Raw genomic sequence first — 23,057 nt, forward strand, 5'->3', positions numbered from 1 at the left:
ATGAACAGCCTCTTTTTCGGCTGTCCTTGTGGGGAAGCAAGGTTACACAAGAACAGCATGAGCAGGAAAGAATTTTTATATTTGTTTTCAATACTCCTATTATAGAATCTGTAAAAATTTGGTTTTTCATATCCCACAAACCCTCACAGTGTATTGTCAGACTAGAAGTAGGGACAGACTAGAACTTTCCTTGCAATGGAAGGATGGTGATTCTGAGAGTTATACAATCGCAACAGAAGAGAACAGTGGGTATTTACCTTCTCCTCATCACTCCAGGATTCCTGTGGAAAACTTTACCTACTCTATCACTCTTGGTTTGTTTATGATTAAAATTAGAAACACATCCTTGGAACCTCCTCTCTTTCCCTGGTACTGTTCCATGGGGCTGCGCAACAAAGATAAGGTTTGTCTATAAAAGGGCTTTTTGGTGTTCTTGAGTTGTTCTTGTGTGGAACCAGCCTGGAACCGCCACGGTGAGTCAGGAACATGATGCCCATGCAAGAATTAGTAGAATCAACCTATTCTCTTTCTGAGGGCTAATGAGACTTACCAACTTTTGGAAAATGAACATAGTGAGACTCAACCGTATTTTTTACTTTATGTAGATGCTGCCCATCTGGACCTTCTTCCTGCTGCTGGGTGCAGTAGCAGGTAAGGGAAAAAAGTTCTTATGTAGAGTTGGAAGAGGTTGACTGCTTGATACTTTGAGGAAAGGCAATGTTGGCTAAATCAAACTGCCCTGAGGAGAGAATCATGGAAGTTACTTGTTGGCAGGGAAAACTGAAAATGTCCAGTTAAGTTTGAATTTTAGATGAGCTAGTGTTATCTGAAGTTTTTCAGATAAACCATTGACTGTGTGATGCATCAATACTGAAAACTTATCATTGTTAATCTGAAACTCAAATTTAATTCGAAATTTTCATTGCTAGGTCTAGCCATCTCAATATGGTAATGAGTGTGGGGTTGGAACCCTGAGTCCAATTCTTAGTTTGTGCTTCACTCTCTTTATCCATGACATGGGTATCTAATATGATCCTTCTCAAGGAGTTACTGTGAGATTGTGAGGCATCATGCCCAAAACTTGTAACACAGTGAGATTTCCAAAAGTGGAGTTCCCCACAAATAGCTATTGCTCCTATTCCTGTAGGATAGAAGCTTTATTCCCTGAAAGACGCCTTCCTCTGTGTTGATCTTATATTGGACACTATTCAAGTCTTGAGCTGGGCCAAACCAAGAATTTCCTGTTTGTTTGTGAGCATCAATTTCCCCCATCATGCAGGCCCTCCTTAAACATAGTTCAGGGATCTAAATATGGGCCAGATGAAGAAATAAAGTTTGGGAATTTGCATGAAATCAAAGCTCTCTGTCCAAAGCTCAAAGACAATAACTGAGACCAGAAGCTTGGAATCTTATTCCCCAAAGTCTGGGCACATGAGGCTGCTGATTTCTTGGGTATCGAGAAGGACCAAGGTTCCCCATTATGAGATTGGACACATACAAGAGGGGAGCAAGAGTCATGTGAAATGACAGTGTCTCCAGCTGGGTGGGACAAGGTTGATTGAAGTGTTGTGGGTATGTAGCTAAAAAGAGATGTTTGGGGACATAGAGAAAATAAATCAGCTGTAAAATGCAATTTACCTTCAATTTTGGCAGAAACCACTAAACAGAATTTTCTAGTTAAACTAATATCTCTGAAATTCCTGTGGGTGATTGCAGGAAAAGAAGTCTGCTTTGAGAGACTTGGCTGCTTCAGTGATAACTCCCCATGGGCCGGAATTACAGAAAGACCCCTTAAAATTTTGCCCTGGGCTCCAAAGGATGTCAATACCCGCTTCCTTCTGTACACTAATGAGAACCAAGACAACTACCAAGTAAGAACATTTCTCTTTTTCAGAAGGATGTCTTATGTATTAGGTTATCAAAATATGTTAATGTAATCTTCTGTTTATGTATCTGTTTTATGTACCATCTGTTATGAACTTTATGTCTTCTAAGGAGAAGAAACAAGAAAATAACTTTATATATTATATTGCTTATATATTTATTGTTTTAATTACTATATTGTTTATAAAAGTTCTGTCAATTTGATATTATTGTTATCTTACCTTCATGGCTATACTTGATATATACTCCAATGATAGATATATATGCATGCACACTTAAATATATAATATCCCAAATTGTATATACTCTCCCAACATTTTTTGTACACACATATATAAAGCTTATAGACACACTTAACATCCACATATATATAATCTTCCAATGTGTAGAGACAAGATCTCTGACACCAATATGATAACAGATATAATATCCTGAGTTAAACAACTGAAACAATGTTGTGATATCTTATAAAGGACAACAGTGATGATTGCTTGGTTACAATGGACAATCCATTGATCTTTTTTTCATTCTAATACCATGCTCTTTTAATTAGTGCTACTTTGTAGTATAAGCTACCCTTGGCATATTCGATATGCCAAAAACAGTAACAAGTCTCACAATGGAGATACTGGTGCCTGCTTGAGCAAATCGATGAACAATGGAAGGACTGTGCTACAGTGCTACATTGTAGTATAGTTTGAAGCAGAGACACCCAATTCTCCATTGTTATTCTTTCGTTTCAGGTTTGGTTTTGCTGGCCAAGGTCTCTTTGGTTTTAAATACATTTTATGTTTTTTTTTTTTGCTTTGTTTCTATGAAGAATATTGTGGGGACATTGATAGTGATTATATAGAATCTGCGTTATTTGGTGATATGGGTGGTCGTTTTAATGAAGTTAATTCCCCAAGTCCCCGCAGTCTTCTACCCTCTATCTCCCTGCATGTGCAAACAGTTTTGTTGGAAATGCGACTTTAAACACTTTTCTCTCCCAAATAGGAAATCTCCGCAGATTTAGACGTTATCTCAAGCTCCAACTTCAAAACAAACAGAAAAACCCGTTTCATTATCCATGGATTCATTGACAAGGGAGAAGAAGGCTGGCTGTCTAATATGTGCAGGGTAAGAAATGGTTTTCTCGTCGGGAAGGTTGTTTCTGTGGGAGTAATTAACACAGGGAGAGGGCAGACCTCAAACAGTAGCACAAATGCCAGCTACTGTGACCCTGGAGAATCCTCTGACCTGCAGGAGGTAGTAGTGGATCTAGTGGACTGGAGACAGTCTGTGTGTGGTGGATGGGCATCTGGACCACCCGATTAGTGATCCCTGCACAGCTAGTACAAATATTTTTAAGTGTTAGTGGGCATTGCTGTATATCATTTTTCATTTCTAAAAAGATATAATGTTTTCTTTTTTTTTCCTTTTACAAATATTTTATGTCTTGTGGTAGCAATAGCTAGGAAACACAAATATGTTTTCAGCCCTAGCTTCTGTTCTGGAAACAATCATGGCCTTATTTTCCTACATTTGCCTTTGGCTGTGGATCCTGTGATCATGAAGAATTCAAAGACAAATTTTAGTAGCTGCCATTGCCTGAAGAACATTCTTGTATGTTCATTTCTTCATCAAGCTTCCATAGCCAGCAGTAGCACAAAGGTGTAGTCATTTTACTAGAAGTCTTGAGAGAAAACTCAGAGGTCTTCCTAACCCTTTTTCATTTCAAACCTGCCCAGGGTTCAAAGGCTGCACTGAGTTAAATGCAAATCAGCAAGTAACCACTGATTCTAACAATTGTCGACGTCAACAGTCAAGTATAGAATTAAAAGAGAAGCTTCTAAAATAATTTAGATTTAATGATAATTTAGAATAGCAATTTAACAAGAGTGAAAGAGTAATAAGTTAATTAGAATTAATATCTATGGTAAGGTATAATGACAAATTTGTCATAATTTATCTATTATAATAAATAAATAGTAATTATTGTGTCTGTGGCCAAAGCAAGCCATAATTCGAATATGTTCCAGTAAGGGATAATTGAGGTCTTAGTACATTTCCAATGCTCTGAGACAACTCGTTGTACCACACTTCCCCTTGACATGAACATCTTTGCACGTATTACGGTAGAAATCTTAAAAACCCGGTTCTCATGGTGGCCAAACCTCCAACACGAGGTCAAGGTTAAGTTGTACAAGAGATTCTATCTCCATAATTGACTGGAAAATATTCTCATAGCTTTGGGCTTCAAAACAAGTAGGAGAAGAGTTTCTAGCTTGAATAGGTGAAAGAGGAAATTTGTCCTCAGCTAGGCCAATTAGTTATTTTTAAAGACTCTGAATGCTTTGCCTCTTGATTCTGTCTTTCCCACCAGAACATGTTTAAGGTGGAAAATGTGAACTGCATCTGTGTGGACTGGAAAAGTGGATCTCGAACTGGCTACACTCAGGCCTCACAGAACATTCGGGTTGTGGGTGCAGAAGTGGCCTATCTCATCGACTTTCTGCAGGTAACAACCTCAGCATTGTTTTTTTTTCAAATAAAAAAGATTATTTTAGTACCTCAGCATTGTTTTAAATCTCACACACCTCACTCTCCCAATCCTCCTATCCCCACCAAGAAATGTGGCTTCATTCGGTGATCAAGATAATTTTCTTCTGAGGTTTGTCCTTGCCTTTGTTTGAAAAGAAAACTGCAAGTCAAATGTAGAATTAAACTTCATCACCAAACTTACTTTAGATCAATGCACTAGATTTTTAAGAGGTATTATTCAAGGAATCAGATAGTTAATGTCTACTAAATTCTTCAACATTTTACTAAATCCGGTTACTATCTTGTCAACTTCAAGATCAACCAATTTTATTTTTGTTTCCTTGATTATGATTTCTAAGGGAAGAAGCCCAAGGATACAAAACAAGCCCACTTTGGATACTAAAACTATAGAAAATGTTCAATTTGAATGTTCTTAAATTGTGGTTTCTGTTACTACAGTCTACAGTTCCACATCTCTCTGTACCAATTCATCATCTGTCAAAGATGATTAATACGAAACAACCCAAGAGCTCCACTTTCAAGTTTAAACATTAAACTCATTGCTATTTTCAATTATCATTGTGGAAAAGAAACCCAAACACACACACACACACACACACAAACACATCAAAATTGACTGCTATGTTTGACTGTTTAGTACCCATCTAACCAAGTATTCTTTCCTACAGTCATCACTAGACTACTCTGTGTCCAACGTTCATATCATTGGCCACAGTCTGGGGTCTCATGCTGCTGGAGAGGCTGGAAGAAGAACCAATGGCACTATTGCTCGGATCACAGGTTGGTTGAAAACAGTAAAGACTATAACCCGAGTTGGAGTTGTGTAACCTTAGCCTCTTAGTATCTCAAAATATAGAAATATGGGGTAGCCCCTTTGATTCCTGATGGACAGGTTTTCACTTTTTCCCAATAGATCATAAATCAGTGTTTTCTAGGCCTTGTGGATTCTTTTTTTTATCAATATCGATCATTGGTCTATAAAGTCCCATTTAACATATGAATAAAGCTTGTGAATTAAGAACATCTAGAGGCTTATTCATATCAATTGGATTTCCTTTGTTGGGTATTCCTCACAGTAGACAAGTTTCTGGAATAGAATAAAATGTAAATAATAGAATAAATAACAAATAGCATTAAGTCTGAAGAGCTAAAAAATGTATAATTAATCATATTCTATGTCAGTAGCCATTAATAATTCACCCAAACCTCATTAAATACAACATAAGAGTTGAGGGAGCAGGTGAGACTGACCCAAGCTGCCAATTCTCTGCATTGCTAATTAAATAAGAAACATAATCTTATGAACTGCACACTAGCCACTGAGCTCACAAATTGGGTACCAAAATCTTCAGTCCAGCCTGTTAAATTTTATGAAATAATTTGTAATCCCAGATCAGAAAAATGACTATTTTAGAGAACATTCATTTTCTGTGACATTGTGGTTCTTTTCAAATATTTTGGCTCATTTCTAATACATTTAAAATGTCTATTGCTAATTTACTGAGGAGAGCGTTTCTTCCCCATAAGTCATCAATGTTGAGTAAAGCTGGCTCTACCAGGCAATTTATGAAACTATGGCCCCAAGACTATGAAAGTCCAGTTCTTTGACCTCTTGGGAGGTGATCATCTTTTAGCATGAGGAACTCCTTGGAGTCAGCTCCCTGAGCCTGACTCTATACTAGTAACTGCTGGGAGGGGAATAGGATTGGTATAGAGACTGTGTCAATAAGTAGAATCAATTCCATGGTTTGAGAAAAATGTATTTTAATACAAATAGTAAGCTAGACACATGTTTCTCTTGAGAAAATGGTAAAAAAGGGAAGGGACTAGATTCTCTTTCATGTATTAATCAAGATTACATCCATGCTTTCATCCAGTAATTAATGAAGAAAAGCAAATGCACAGGCACAAGGAAATTACCATGACACATCCTTTTTTCTTTAGGATTGGATCCCGCTGAACCTTGCTTTCAGGGCACACCCGAATTGGTTCGACTGGATCCCAGTGATGCCAAGTTTGTGGATGTCATTCACACTGATGCTTCCCCCATCATCCCCAACGTTGGTGAGTCCCTGAATTCACCTTCCAAGAGTTTTTTATAAGTCCATATGTTAGAGAGCTTTTTGTGCATTTTGATTCTCTATATTCATCTCAACTTTTTCATATTGAAAAATCCCTCAGGATTTGGAATGAGCCAAACTGTGGGCCACATGGATTTCTTCCCAAATGGAGGAGAAGAGATGCCCGGATGTCAGAAGAACATTCTGTCTCAGATTGTGGATATCGAGGGAATCTGGGAAGGTAAAACCATTAGATGCACCAAGAAATTTTATTTTGGCAAGTTCTGAGCTTTGTTTTGCTAAAGTTAGTAAATATTTGGGCATGATAGAGGTCTCACATTTTTCTATCAAAAATGGCATTCAATTGTATTCCAGGGATAAGGAATTTTTATTGGGGGAAGAGAGAAAGAAGAGTATAGGAAAGAATATTTCAAAGTCAGCTTCCTAGAGCTAAAACAATAATGCAAAAGGTAGGGTACTCACCTTGCATAGGGTAAAAAAGGGTTTATTCCCTAGTACTACATATGGTCCCTCAAGACTCTCTAAAAGTTTTCTGAGTACAAAGCCAAGAAGAAGCCCTGAGCACTACTGAGTGTGACCCCCCCCCAAAAAGAAAAAAAAACACCACAAATACATTTAGTGCATGATTTGATTTATGAAAGCCAAGAGTTAGCACTGGTTAGTTAAAGCTGGAAATTCAGGTCAGTTGCTTATGGGTCATCATGTCTAATTTTAAAGGAAGTCGTGACTTCTTTGCCTGTAATCACCTCAGAAGCTACAAGTATTACGCTGACAGCATCCTCTATCCCGATGGCTTCTCTGGATACTCATGTGCCTCTTACAATATTTTCAAAGCAGTAAGTCAACACTTTCTTGGACTTGGGAAACTTGGGGACCGCCACTCTCATGACTGGTACATGACTGGCATCCAGTTTTGTTATCCTTTGACTGTCATGTTATCCATACGCTGAAGTATAAATCTTTATTAAAATCATGATGAGGCAAAGGAGAACTTCAGAGAAATGGGCTTGTAAACTGAAATTTCTGCTATCTGCTGAGTTTTTATGACTTCTATATGTAGCGAGCAAATGGTAAAACTTATTTGGAAACTAATTCTAGGTGAATACAAAGAGAGTCTCATGGAAGAAATCCCAACTATGCTAAAGGATCCTTATTAACATGGACAATTTGTTCTAAAGACTGACCTTATAAAATAGTGTCATTGTAGGCATGAGACTATTTCTGTGCAATATCCTAATTGCCAAGATCTTCTTTTACTTTTGATTGCTCAGTTTCTTTGATATTCTCTATATTAGGATCCTTAAATGTGATCTTGAGTATAACATAGCAACTGTCTGTTTGTTCAATTGCATTTCTAGCCATTGTAATATTTTCAAGTAAAAATTTATAACATACATCATTTAATAAACAGAATTTCAAGTATTATGCAAGATGAAGTGAAAATTAATAAGGAGATCTATCTTAGGAACTAGGGAGAGAATGTGAGTTCTGGTTTTGTCATCAAATAAATCAATGATTTGAGGGGAAAATTGTAGGAGAGCAGTTTCTTCATTTCTAAGTGTAAATAATAATGGTAGACTCCAAAGTTTGGTGGGAGAATATAAGGAGATGTGTGCTTTATTTTTTTTGACCCACACATTGAAACATAATAGTCAGCAATCAACAAATGTTGATATTTATATTTGTGTATTTTAGGGCATGGATGTTTAATTCACAGTACAGATTTTACACAAAACAAGCACACACAAAGATACCCTCTTTAGTCTAACTTTATTTTTATATTTTTCCCAAATACCCATTCTCTAAGTAATGGGGAAAGCAGATATTGAAGTTTAGGTTTCATCCAGTTAAGACTCTAAGTAATTGGGGCTGGAGTGATAGCACAGCGGGTAGGGCATTTGCCTTGCACGCAGCCCGACCCGGGTTCGATTCCCAGTGTTCCATGTGGTCGCCTGGGCATGGCCAGGACTAATTCCTGAGTGCATGAGCCAGGAGTAACCCCTGTGCATCACTGGATGTAACCCAAAAAGAAAAAAAAAGACTTTAAGTAATACAAATATTTCAGGAGATGCTCAAACATTTGTTAAATAATATTTCAGCTGTGAGTCAGAATTTTATCTGCCAGTGTAACAAAGATTTTCTTAGAGATCTTTAAGAAATTGCAGTTAAGACCTAACAATCAGCAAGGTTATGTCAGTTTTGGTTTTTTTTTTTTATGTGGGGGGAAAACACAAATATAGAGGTAGAGCTTCTTCATACAGGTAAATATTCCTTGAAAGGGGGTAGGAAAATATATACAGGATGGAGTGATTGTTGCTTGTTAATTTAGGTGAAAGATTGTCCTCTTGGAAGTCATGTTCTCATAGAATTTATTTATGACTCTGTGAGCAGTGGCGATCAGGGCATATATTGGGCGGGGAAAGGGCAATTAGGGAGGGCGGATCTGCCTTATTGATGGGTACATGACTAGCATCTGTTGACTTTTTTGTTGGAGCATTCCCTGAAGTGTTTGGGTCATTTCTGTCTAGCTGACTAAGTTTCTCATTGGCTTGTGTGAGATAAAGACCCTGAGGCTGGCACCATCCATCTGATCCACAAATCCAGGAGTCTTACCATAGGCCTCTGTTGTGGAGAAGCCTTTGCCCTCCCACAGCTAGAATTGTCATGCTTGTTTTCCCCCAATATGTTCCCTCCCTTCCTCTCCCAAAAACCCATGTTCATAGAAAAGAACATTGTCCTATATGATCTCTATCTTCTCCAGACCCCAAACTCATTTTCCTTCCACATTGGAACAATTCTGAGATCCGAATCTCTCAGATGCTGATTTGTGGGAACTAGAGAAATTGAGAAAACCCTGACTTTTGTCCTCCCATTGGATCAATATCAGAAACTGATTGTCACCTCCTGCTCTTTTTTTTTCTGTAATAGCTACCTCCCAGCAGAAAGGTGTCTCAAGGAAACTTAGGCAGAAGAGAAAAGCTATAGATTCATTCTCATGTGATTTGTATGTCTTTAAAAATGTGATGTTATTTAACAGTGAAATTGCCAGTTCATTATTTTAAAATGAGATGCCTTTTAAACTTTGCTAGTCCTTGTGTTTGAACAGAATTCTCTTTAGAATATTTGAATTGTAGCAGTGCATGCAAAAAGGTGGTGTGTTATTAAAAGAAAGAGCTACGTATCAAGGAGGTAGCTCTAAGGGTTGGTATGGATGATCTGCATTCGGGAGGCCCAGGGTGGATCCCCAAGAGTTCCAAGCTCTGCCAAGAGCATCTCTAAAGCACAGAGCTGGGAGTAGCCTCTGAGTACCACGGAGAGTGTCCCCCCATACCAGAATAATAATAATGAAATGAAATAAAGAACATTCTCATCCGCATTTTTTAATTTTCTCTAGAACAAGTGCTTCCCCTGTCCAGCTGGAGGCTGCCCACAGATGGGCCATTATGCTGATAGATTCGTTGGGAAAACAAATGCAGAGTTCCAGAAATTTTATCTTAACACCGGTGATGCCAGCCACTTTGCCCGTAAGCCTCTCTATCTTTTTTTTATTGCCTCAAATTCTTACTTTGTTATGTTGAGTGAAAATGCTTTTCTGCACAAAAGTTTTAAACATTCCTCACAAACATAAAAAATATACTCACATGTTTAACTATCACTTTTACTAACATGGAAAGCAGAACAGAGTTGGGGACATGACAGAAAACAGATTCCCTCACATTGAATTTTTGAGTATTTCTTCTACTTCAGCCTCTCCCCCTTTCAGTCAGGAGTTTTTCTGAAGTTATGTCAGAAACAGAAAATCAATGAAAAAGAGAGATGGCAGTGGTGGTGGGCATGGAAAGGGTTTGACAGAATTATGAAATATTTAGGATTATCAATGAATACCTGGATAATAGAAAATAAAGGTTAGAGGGATGGCCAAGCCTGGGGACAGGTCCTGAGGTCCTTTCTGGATAACAGAGTAAAAAACTTCTGGACAGCAGTCAATAAGTTTAGCTGCATTGCATAGATAAAGTCAAAATATTCACTCTTTCCAAGTGTGGTCCAGACCACCTCTAAATGGCAAAAACTGGTAGTTCCCCCACTAATGTGGACCAAAAATTAATATATTTCCAAGGACAATGGAAACTTGAGTTATAATTTTTAAACAATGTAGACCTCTCAGATAAAAAAAATGACACTACTCTAAAATCTATAATCTGTGATCTGAAAAGTGAAGTAAATTGATAAAATTGTCATACTCTATTTTCCCATTTTAGAGGAAAAAATTTTAAAAATCTTTTAGCAGAATATTTTTGAAAATCTTTTACCAGATTTTAGCAGAAGTTTCACCTAGATTATATTCTGCGGTGAAAATATTGAAATTAACATGAATAATTTAGTCCATTATTTTGAATTCTATTACCTTTGTAAAGTTTCTATACTCGTCCCTGCTTCTAAGATCTGTTCTATGAATATTTAAACAAAGGATCATCCATGATCCTTTCACCAGAAAAATCACTCTGTGACTTCTATAAATTATTCCAAGCTAGTTACAGTGGGACCCAAGTTGATCCTGTCTTCCATGCAGCTTCTCTGTGAACTGACATTTTGCAAATATCTTCCTGGTACAGGCTGGAGGTATAAGGTAACCATCACTCTGTCTGGAAAGAAGGTGACAGGACATGCGCTGGTGTCTTTGTTTGGAAGTAACGGAAACTCTAAGCAGTATGAAATTTTCAAGTGAGTGCAAAATGACTCAAAGCTTCTTCAGTGTTGAAATACTTAGCACTAATTAGGTATATTATGGACACAAGAGTCTATTACTATAGGGGAGAACAGTCCATCCATTTGCCATGAAAGGGAGAAGACTCTTTCAGGCTCAACAAAATCTATTTCAGACTCCTGCTTCTTAACTTCTCTATTTCCTGAAAAAGCTATTGATGTTTCTTATGATGGGTGGCATATCATTTTCATCAGTAAAGAATTGTTGTGACCACCAAACAACTGGGCAGAAGAGAGTGGTGACATTATAATGGTGTCATCATTTGATTGTGGGAGGATTATAACTAAAACAAGTCTACAGTTTTGTTACAGTAAGAATAACTTTAAAGCAATATAAGTAACTAATGGCAAATGGACTACCTCCCACTGAGAAAACCTTATCATGACAAATGTACTAGCGGGACTCTTATTGGGATTGCACCATAAACCAGCATTAGAAACATATTTATCTATGTTTATGTGTAAATTTATGCATGTTCATGTATGTGTTTATTAATTTCTCCACATCAAGGGGCACTCTCCAACCAGGCAGTACTCACTCCAATGAATTTGACTCTGATGTGAATGTTGGTGATGTCCAGAAGGTTAAGTTCCTTTGGTACAATAAAGTGATCAACCCAACTCTTCCTAGAGTAGGAGTATCTAAGGTCACCGTGGAAAGAAACGATGGAGCCTTGTAAGTAACAAAATCCAAAGAGATTTGAATCACATTTATCCCTCCACTCCCAGTAACAGTTAACTTTGAATTAAACCTCCCAATTGTGGTTTTTCTGCAACCCTGTCAACAGTTGCTTCCTATTAACTTTTGTCCCTTTAAAAGGAAGTCCAACCCTTTAAAAATACAACTTTGGCAAATTAGTAGATGAGGACATATTCTTCTGATGCACATTAGTATTAAAGCGACAGTCTGGGTTCATGATATTAGAACAAAAAAACCATTTCACCTAGCTGCTGTCACTTGTGCTGTGCTTGTGCTTCACATGTATAACTTCCACCAAGCTTCCTAGTTTTACCAAATTTCCCCTTAAATTATTAGGAAAACACTTAACCTGTCAAGGATTACAAATAGGTCAGTCTGTTTCATGATTTTAGAGAAATCTTGATTGTAACCAATACTGAGATGGGTGTAATGAAAGAATATTTACCATGGTGAACTATCAGAAAATGTAATTGGATGGACATGATAACAATACCAATAACACTCCAAGTGCTTTGAGTATAAAATCATTTTCTGAGACACAGAAATACACTCTTTCTATCAGCATGTCATTCAGTCCAACTGAGCGGGGGTGGAGGGAGAGGGTTTTGCTTCTCATAAAAATAAAAGTTACAGAAGCATAATTCTCTTCCCAATGGAAGTAAACAAAAATTACAACAAAGAAATATAATGTTTCTTAAAATACTGAACAACAGGAAGCAAAGAGATAAGAAACGAGTAAGGGTTATGTCTAGCCTAATGCTTTGAGAGAGCACCTAGGGTGTCACACAAGTAGAAAAAAATGTGAGTCCCATTTTTTCTCTATTCTACCTTGAGTAGAGAAATCAGAGCTAAGAATCCAGAAAATTCAAGACAATAAAATTGCCCATGACTGAATCAGAAGGAAGAGAACTGCAAGAATCTCAGAGATAGATTCTTCCTTTGAATAGTCAACATTAGTGTACATGTCTGCATGAAATACCCATCTTAAAGGATTAGAGAGAATAGTACCCCATTCTCTAGCAGGGCAGGAAACTTCTAAACTTTTAAACAAATATGGTTATTGCAAATCAAGTACCAAATCAAAATAAATAATGCCTTCACAGTATAGTTAGGAACTTGTAATATTATTACTATGGCTGAATTTTTGTCACACTGTTGACCCTGGTATTCTCTGTGGCATTGGCTGATGATGCACTTATGTGTATAAGGTGCTCTTAGTATGGGAAAACTAAACTGTCTTTGGCATGTCCAATGATACCACGTCTTCATTTTTACTGAGGAATTCTAGTTTAAATTAATATTGAAGTTGTTACTTTATAGTTGCAGAGCTACTACACCAATTCTCGCACAGTGTTTCAAGATCCCTCTAACGTTATCCTCCAGTCCCTACCCTATCACCTGCTCAGTTCCCAGTTCTATTGACCATGTCTCAGACTCCTCTTTATGCCATTTGCCCAGTCATGAATCAAAACAGGGGAGCACATTTCAGTCCTTTCATCAGAAGGTGTCTTCTTACCCCCATTCCCCCACCTCACGTCTGGTCTTGGCTCAGGGACCCATAGAGATAGCTGCAGAGGTTGTTACATGTTCACCACATCCACTGTGTGTCTGGAGAAACTGACCTCTTGTTTTTCTGCAGGTTCAACTTCTGTAGTCTGGAGACCGTGAGGGAGGACACTCTGCTCACTCTTACCCCATGTTAGGAGCTGCTGACATGTGTCCTTTGAACTTTACCACCAATAAAATCTAATGATGATGCAATACATTTGTCTCTGTGTCATCGTATCCATTACTTCCAATGACATGTTAGACCAGGTGATTGAGTTTCAAAACTTTAAATGGATTCAAAGAACTACCAATCACTGCTGAATCTTGCTACATGTCAAGTGACATTAGAGCTTGGAATATTATTTCCAGGTTAGAAATGAACCCCTCCAGGTGGAAGACTTGAGAACACCCACTTTCACCATTTAGCCTTTGTCATTCACTTCTCTGTCTGCTCAGAATCAGTAATCTCAGAACCCACATAAGAAAACAGGGACCAGGCAGAGCCAATTCTTTTTTTCCTAGCTCTGAATGGGCTTCCCACAGCCCCTCTCTTCACTGCGGCCTTTCTGATCTTTCTAAAACACAAATCCAAGTTCCTCTCACTGACCCTTAGGATAGAACCCACAAGTTCTTGGGAACTCACAAGACCCCTTCTTGGTTTAGTTTGCATCTAGAATTCTAGAATTATCTCTCATTTCATTGCTTTGGTAACTTCACGTCCGAACTCTGTCTCCCCACAGAGTATCTTTGCCCAGGATGCTGCTGGGCCTTTGTCCAAACTCTTTCTCTTCATAAGATCATTCTCTTTCCTCTGTCTTTTGGTCTAATGTCCACTGATCCTTAATTAATTCTCTATGCAGTCACCACGTTCTCTAGGAAGTCTTTCCTCACCTCCCTAACCTATGACCTAGACTAAAACGTAATCTCCCTGTTACATTCCAGCTGACCCAGGACTTCTTCCATCCCCAAACAGTTCTTTATATTATGATCACTGAACTTACGTGTCAGTATTTTCGTTTGTAAACTCCTTAAGGTAGTTGAATGTTGTATGTGGCTGGCACAGGCCAGGTGTATAGTAAGAAATCAAATAAATATTTTCTAAATGACATTGCACTGATGGAAAAAAATGAATGAATCCAGTAGAGTTGGGTATTTAAAAATAGAACCTGTTCAATGGATAGTATACTAAAAGAGAAAGAAAAGAATGAAGAAATATGTGCTGTCTTAATGGAAGACTGGAAACTGTCAAGAAGATATGATGAGAACGGCCCTCCGTGGAAAAGGAACAGCATAGGCAAAGGCACAGAGGGATCAAAACAATATTTGGGGGGGGGGGTTGGAGGAAGAGGTAGTGTTTTTGTGCCACATCCAGCAGTGCTCAAGGCTTACTCCTAGCTCTACACTCAGGGATCACTACTGACAGTGTTTGGGAGAACATATTAGTGTCAGGATTTAAACCCAAGTCAGCTTTACCCATGTAGTATCTCTCCAGCCCCCAAAACACCTTTCATGCCATGTTTTACCACACTGCATGCAAGATGATCAGCATGGAAACTTATAAGGCCCATCCAGCTGTAATAATAGATGGGTTTCCCTGCATGAACTAAACACACAAACACAAACTGCCTGGAACAAGAAATCATGTTAGCTCAAAATACTAGCAAGTCCTGAGGTGGGGACACTTCAAGCTTCATTAACGCAGCCACGAAACCACCTCTACAAGGGCCACCTACTTTCTGTTCCCACACTCAGTCATCTGTTGATGATTTAATACTAAGGCTGGCTGGTGTGAGGTGAGAAGGAGAAATACATGAATGTAATAGAGACTTCAAGGATGATTTCTGGATCTTCAGTCAAAGCGACAAAAAGGATAGAGAGGCTGTTGATGAAAATTGGGAATGCCTGAAAGAGAGGGACAGACATAGAAAGATTGCATTCATCTGGGGAATATGAAATAACAAAATAGGAGAATAACACCCAAGAATAGCTGAGATAAGTACCAGGAGGTTCACTCCATGGCTTGGAGGCCAGCCACACATGCTGGGAGAAAAGGCAGATCAGATAGAGAAGGGAGCACCAAATAAAGGGTGTTAGGAGAATCCTCCCAGGATGAGAGATGCATGCTGAAAGTAGACTATAAACCGAACATGATTGCCACTCAATGACTCTTTTGCAAACCACAGCACCCAAAAGAAGAGAGAAAATAAAAGGGAATGCCCTACCACAGGGATGGTGGGGGGGGGGAGGGATACTGGGAGCATTGGAGGTGGAGAATGGGCACTGGTGGAGGGATGGGTACTCAATCATTGTATAACTAAAACCCAAGCACAAAAAATTGTAAGTCTATCACTGTACCTCATGGTGTTTCACTAATAAAAAAAAGGTAAAGGTAAAGGCCCTCCCGGTGATCGTCGATTTGCTCGAGCGGGCCCAGTAACGTCTCCATTGGAGACTTTGTTGTTACTGTGTCTGGCATATCGAATACTCTCGGGCTGGAGCAATAGCACAGCGGTAGGGCGTTCGCCTTCACTAATAAAGGTAAAGGTAAAGGCCCTCCCGTTGATCGTCGATTTGCTCGAGCGGGCCCAGTAACGTCTCCATTGGAGACTTTGTTGTTACTGTGTCTGGCATATCCAATACTCTCGGTAGCTTGCCGGGCTCTCCGAGAGGGGCGGAGGAATCGAACTCGGGTCGGCCATGTTGGCCGCTTGTAAGGCGAACGCCCTACCCGCTGTGCTATCGCTCCAACCCCTTCACTAATAAAAATTTAAAAATAATAAATTTTTTTAAAAAAGAAAATTGGGAATGCCTGAGAAGAAAAGGATTGTGGAGGAAGGTTTTTCTTATCACTTGTGGAATATTGTTCAGATATTCCATTGGTGACATCAAGAAGGATATTGGGAGGGACCAGAGAGAGGACAGAGGGCAAAGCACTTGTTCCCCTAGGATTACCAGGAGTGGTCATCCTGAGATCATCAGGAGTGATCCCTGAACCCAGAGTCAAGCACTGTTGAGTGTGGTCCAAAAATCTTTTAGTGCATTGGATTAAGCATTTATATCATAGTGAAGCAGTTTTCAAGTTGCTTTAATTTTTTTTCTTTTTGCTTTTTGGGTCACACCCGGCGATGCACAGGGGTTCCTCCTGGCTCTGCACTCAGGAATTACTCCTGGCAGTGCTCAGGGGACTATATGGGATGCTGGGATTCGAACCCGGATTGGCCGCGTGCAAGGCAAACGCCCTACCCGCTGTGCTATCACTCCAGCCCCAAATTTTTAATGGATATTTCATTCAAATTTTTCACCTATATCTGGCCCAATCCATTTTTGAATGAAATATTCTCATTTCTAGAGCCCTGCATCACATTTCCCACCAGGCAGGTACTTCTGTGGTGGTGTGGAAGGCTGTGCTTTCAGATACAGACTGCTTCACCTCTTGCTTGCTGAACATTGTTCCCTTTATTTCATTTTTCCAGGTTGGATACAGGAGCTAAATACGTATAGTCAACTCTGTGTGTTAACCTGTTCCTCAGAGAGGGAATTTCAGCAAGCCTTTGACAGCGAATTCCAAAATTTTGGTCTTGTTTTTCCTGACACAGGCATCCTGTTTACACAGCTCCAGGATACACTTCCCACTTAGTCTGGTGCTACCTGCTAAGATATGGACTTCTTGTCTCCATTTTCAGGTGAAGATCAGAGATGATAAAATGCTGAGCCTCCAGCCTTTTCCTGGGTGCATCTAGGTTTCCCCAGGATATCATGAAGGGAAATGTTGGTGCACCCTTCCCTGGTTACTATTCATTGGTGGAAAGATTCCCCCTCCTTCTAGCTGCTAATGCTGGTCCCAGTGCTTAGGCTCAAGATTCTGCAAGGGGATTTCTTCTCAAACCAGGAGCACAACTGCAGCAGCATAAGAACACACTTAAACACATAGACACACACAAGCACAGGTACAGATACAGAGACACACTTATTATAGCCAAATGAAAGCTGGGAGAAATAAAAAAGTAATCATATTTTAGATGCTTTTGTCTATCCTCTATGTAGTTGTAGTATTTGTTGCTATGAACTTCCCAGTATATTGAAGCTAGGACCTCATACAACAAAGAACATTAAGTGTAAATAAGTGTAGATTGCCTGGGGCTGGAGAGATAGCACAGTGGGTAGAGCGTTTGCCTTGCACGCGGCCTATCTGGGTTCGATACCCAGTATCCGATATGGTCCCATGAGCACCGCCAGGAGTAATTCCTGAGTGCAGAGCCAGGAGTAACCCCTATGCATCACCGGGTGTAACCCAAAAAGCAAAAAGCAAACAAACAAAAAAGTGTAGATTGCCTGAGAGGTGACAGGGAAGGATGTTACAGAGCAGGTACATGACCTAGGACCTCCTGGACAGGTGGAGACATCAATATCAGCATTCTTTAGCCACTGGTCCATGGATCAGGGCCAGCTGCAGGTATGGGAGGCAGAAGAGCACTGATCTGTATGAGAGCTCATTTCTAAACCCTTGGGCATGTCCAGTTTGGACCATCTGGACATCAGCTGTGAACCACCTTGTACACAGTGCTGCTCCATCAATAACTCAAACAGTTTTGATGTAGGCCCCACTGTGGTTTTGATCTTTTGACTTCCCCAGACCCTCACTGAGAGGGGAAGCTACTTTCTTTCTGTTCATACCTCTAGTTTCTCCTCTCTAATTTATTTTTAAATTTATTTTAATGTAGATAAAAGCCACACAACTGTTAATACAACACTAGAGTTGAAATTGATTAGATAACAAAGCTCTAATATTAAAAATCAGTGAGTATAAAATATCCATTTTTATGTAAAAATTATAAATATCATCAGAGGGTTTTTAAATCTTGTCTAATAATTTGCTAAGGTGTTGCTATCTGAGTCTTCTGTGTTCATTTTTGTTAAGTTCAGTTGGATTACATGTTACTTTCCCTAACTTGGTGTAATCCTACTCAAATTTCAGTATTGAGGAATTAGGATTTGTCACACAGTTGTATACATGGTTCCATCGTCCAGAGACTTCAGATTCATGGTCTGGGCCAATGAGTTAATGTGGTGGCAGATATGGTGGTTATGGTTGCTAGGGCTTCCAGATGTATGGAGGTGGGTAAGTGGTCAAGGAGGCTGTCCACTTCAACTCTGAAAAGACACCAGAGTTCTCAGTCTAGGCACCAGGGTACATGAAATTATTTGTAGTTTGGCATCTTTGTAGAGAATATTGGTGCAGTGCTGGAGTTGAGCCCTTGGCCTGGTTGCCATTGTAGGGTATGGGTGCAACTGCCAGAACTTGGACAAAATAAGTACTCGGCCCACCTGCCACATGACTGTGCCCCAGAGATTCAGTTGCATGAACTGGTGCTTCCATGAATTTTAGCTGCTGGCTTGTATCTCTTCAGAGATTTAGTTGTGAATCAGTAAAGCAGGGATTGTGGGTGAATCAATGTGGCCTCAATTGTGCAAGGTGTCTGTGGCTGCCAGGGTTTCAGGAAGTATTGGGGGTGGTGGAGATCTCCTCTCCTAATTTATACAGCTATGTAGGTGGTGGTAAATTCCAAGTGTTGGAGAGATGGAAGGGGGTTATTTTTCAAGCAACATGAATGATCTGGCCCTCAAACCTCCTGCGGGTCACTTTTCATTTCTTTGTCTTTTTTTCTAAATTTTTATTTATTTATTTATTTACTTATTTTGGGGTAGTCATCTTGGTCTTGTAGTTGGTGAAGGACAGGCGGGCGTTACGAATGCTTTTTCTGACTTCTGCTACATCTACCAGCACTGCTGCTCCTCTCTCTTTGAGGTCTTCCTTTATCGTTTCTCTGCACTGCTTTGCGAGCTCAGACATTCGCTTGCGGTTGCCTGAGGCATGCACCAAGTCACATTAGTAAATAAGCTCAAGAGTTTTCGAAGACTGGCGATTTTTTTGTGGCTATCTCTCTCTTGGCGTTTCTCACACAATCATGGAGGTGCTGAACTAGTCAATTGTATTCCTCATCAATGTTGTCAACGACGGCATCTTCCCGTGTTGTAGCAGTAGTGCCAAAGAGTTCCCAGTTGGTGGTCGTTCTGGGAGTTCTTTTCTTAAACTTTGCAGCCCTTTCTCCCCGCTCTGTGAAGTAGAATTTTGCACGAAGAAGACGGTGGTCCCATCCCATTTGGAATTTAGGGACAACAGCGACATCAGTCAAGCAAAACCATAGATTGAATATGATGTAGCCAATTTCATTGTGGAACCATCCACCAGGTCCAACCATGTCCATCATTTATATTTGGCCTTCTGGAACTGTGAGTTACCATGGATGGTCTTGGTCAACATGATGAACTCAGACAGTCTCTCACCCTGTTCATTCCATTCTAGGCTATAGGTCCCGATGTGGAGTTCTTCGGCTGATCTTCTTGGTCTTATCTTGGCATTAAAATCACCAACAATGACCACTTCCACTTCAACAGATTCAAAGGACTTCTTTAAATCAATGAACTTTAGACAGAGAGGCATCTTGAAATCCTGAGAAACCTCAAGGAGGTTGGTTATTGTGTGGATATGGTCAATTGTGCCGAATCCTTTGCAGAACCCAGCTTGCTTGCATGGTTGTCCTTCATCTAGTGTTCTGCCAATCCTATTCAGGATGGCAATGGAGAAGATTATCCATGACTTCTACTCAGATTTCTTTGATAGCCACACCCATCTGCCCACATACAAATTCCGCAGGATGGATATGTCATTCCCAATGTTCTCCCTTCCGAAATCGGACATGCCATTTTGTCAGTAAAGAAACAAACAGCAACTGGCCCAGACAAGGTCAGACCTGAACACCTGAAGAACCTGCCATTAGTACTCATCAATACACTGGCTCGGCTCTTCACATGCTACCTGTCTGAATGCAAGATTCCATCCCAATGGAATACCAGCAGGACTGTACTACTGTACAAGAAGGGAGACATCCATGACATTGGCAACTATAGACCAATCTGCCTATTGTCTGGCGTCTACAAGTTATTCACTCAAGTCATCCTGAATAGAATTGGCAGAACACTAGATGAAGGACAACCATGCAAGCGAGCCGGGTTCTGAAAAGGATTCAGTACAATTGACCATATCCACACAATAACCAAGCTCATTGAGGTTTCTCAAGAGTTCAAGATGCCTCTCTGTCTTATCTTGTCTTATCTTGATGCCTCTCTGTCTAACGTTCATTGATTTAAAGAAGGCCTTTGATTCTATTGAAATGGAAGCGGTCACCGAAGCCCTAGCCAATCAGTGCATTCAAACTCAATACATCAGGATCCTCCGTGAGCTGTATTATGGAATCACTACCAGGATCTCACCATTCTTCAAAGAAGTGATCATCCGTGTCAAGAGAAGGGTTCAGCAGGGTGATACCATTTCACCAAAACTCTTCAGTGCCACCCTTGAGAACGTCATGCGATGACTGGAATGGGAAGGAATGGGAGTTAAGATAGACGGTCGGCAACTATACCACCTCCGCTTTGCTGATGACATCGTTATAATAACACCAAACATTAGCCAAGCCGCACAAATGCTGGCCGAACTTCAACCGTGTGGAAAGGTTGGACTACAGCTGAATCTCATGAAGACAATGTTTATGAGAAACAGTCTAGTTCCTGATTTTCCATTCGCTCACAATGGAATGACCATCTCTGAATGCAATAGTTATGTGTACCTAAGTTGTACACATCTGACAAGGGGTTGATATCAAGGATATAAGTTGAGAAGTCAACATGACAAATGACCTGGCACCTGAGTTGTGCAGGATGAAGAGAGCAGCATGGAACATCTTCAAGAGCATCGAAGAAATAGCTAGAGGATGAAGAACCTCTGGCCCCGGGCACATCTCTTTGATTCCACTGTTCTCCCTGCATTAACATAAGCCTCAGAGACCTGGGACCTACGAAAACAGGATGAGAACACTATTCAGATCTTCCAAAGAGGAATCGAAAGAACTATGCTTGGAGTATCATGTTTCACTCAAATGAGAAAAAGAATCTGGAGTTCCGACATCCTTCGATGGAAGCTGTCTCATTTGCCAAGGCATTGAAAATCAGATGGATTGGACACGTAATGAGATTTGGAGATAACCGTTGGACTAAAGCCATTACTGACTGAATTCCACGGGATGTCAAAAGACCGCATGTGGCTGCCCACCTTCGAGATGGTCAGACTTCTTTGTCAAGACCCTAAACAATCGGTTTGAGGCTGTTCGTGTTCCTAGAACGAGCAGGCGCCATTGGGCTGCACTAGCACGCCACAGGGACGAATGGAGACGTTACTGGCGCCCGTTCAAGCAAATTGTTGAGTAACGGGATGTCAAGTGATCAAGTGATTAATTTTCATGTTTGGTCCTTTATCTACGTTCAGCACACATCTTCCATCCCGAGTGATCCTTCCAACCATCATTGACTTAGTGATCCCTTCTCTATCCTTTCTCTGTCTTCTCCCCCAGCTCATGAGTCAGACTTCCAACAGTGGAGCAATCTTCCTGACAGAGGCTGTTCACTTAGGGTAATATTTCAAAGTGGTATAGTTGAATTAAACATGTTCTTCAGGAATGCAAATGATGGCTTTGGGTTCTTGTTTAGAGCTTCAGCTGTCTTATAGAGGGAGGAGGGAGAAAAGGCATTGAACTTCAACAGATGACACTGACTCCTTTTTTTGGATGTGTAATGCTATTAATATGTCTTCATATTGGGGCTGAGCATCAATATGAGATTTGGGCCATATTCACCATTGCTGTGTCCTCCTATTTTATTTTATTTTTTAAATTTTTATTAGTGAAACACCATGAGGTACAGTTGTAGATTTACAAATTTTTGTGCTTGGATTTCAGTTATACAATGATCGAGTACCCATCCCTCCACCAGTGCCCATTCTCCACGACCACTAATCACAGCATCCCTCCCACCCCCATCCCCCCAATCCCACCCTGCCTCTGTGGCAGGGCATTCCCTTTTGTTCTCTCTCTCCTTTTGGGTGCTGTGGTTTGCAACAGAGGCATTGAGTGGCAATCATGTTTGGTCTATAGTCTACTTTCAGCATGCATCTCCCATCCTGGGAGGATCCTCCCAACACCCTTTATTTGGTGCTCCCTTCTCTATCTGAGCTGCCTTTTCTCCTAGCATGTGCGGCTGGCCTCCAAGCCATGGAGTAATCCTCCTGGTACTTATCTCAGCTATTCTTGGGTATTAATCTCCATTTTGTTATTTTACGTTCCCCAGATGAATGCAATCTTTTTGTCTGTCCCTCTCTTTCTGACTCATTTCTCTTAGCATGATACTTTCCATGGAGTACCACTCGTATGTAAATTTCATGACTTCATCTTTTCTAACAGCTACATAGTACTCCATTGTGTAGATGTACCAAAATTTCTTTAATCAGTCATCAGTTCTTGGGAACTCAAGTTTTTTTCCAGATTCTAGCTATTGTAAACAGTGATGCAATGAGCAAACAAGTGCAGATGTCACTTCAACTATACTTTTTTGCCTCTCTGGGATATATTCCCAAGAGTGATATT

At 40.0% G+C, this 23,057-nt stretch overlaps 1 protein-coding gene across 1 annotated transcript; it reads left to right on the forward strand.

Moving 5' to 3' along the window:
* The first annotated feature begins 467 nt into the window (after positions 1-467).
* Positions 468-13,698, forward strand: PNLIP (pancreatic lipase). The gene is made up of 13 exons (XM_056120736.1): positions 468-473; positions 606-651; positions 1,717-1,871; positions 2,881-3,003; positions 4,250-4,384; positions 5,097-5,208; positions 6,373-6,492; positions 6,610-6,729; positions 7,227-7,345; positions 9,904-10,033; positions 11,123-11,231; positions 11,785-11,949; positions 13,613-13,698. Exons 2-13 carry the CDS (start codon positions 606-608, stop codon positions 13,674-13,676), a joined length of 1,398 nt encoding a protein of 465 aa, XP_055976711.1. The 5' UTR covers positions 468-473; the 3' UTR covers positions 13,677-13,698.
* Positions 13,699-23,057: the final 9,359 nt, after the last annotated feature.

This window comes from Sorex fumeus, unplaced genomic scaffold (assembly GCF_029834395.1).
Source record: "Sorex fumeus unplaced genomic scaffold, SorFum_2.1 ptg000043l, whole genome shotgun sequence".
Taxonomy (NCBI): Eukaryota; Metazoa; Chordata; class Mammalia; order Eulipotyphla; family Soricidae; genus Sorex; species Sorex fumeus.

Coding starts and splice junctions, on each gene's coding strand:
- PNLIP (XM_056120736.1), top strand. CDS start 606: ATGCTGCCCATCTGGACCTTCTTCCTGCTGCTGGGTGCAGTAGCAG. Junction 6,730..7,226: donor TATCGAGGGAATCTGGGAAG/GTAAAACCATTA, acceptor CTAATTTTAAAG/GAAGTCGTGACTTCTTTGCC. Junction 11,950..13,612: donor GAAAGAAACGATGGAGCCTT/GTAAGTAACAAA, acceptor GTTTTTCTGCAG/GTTCAACTTCTGTAGTCTGG.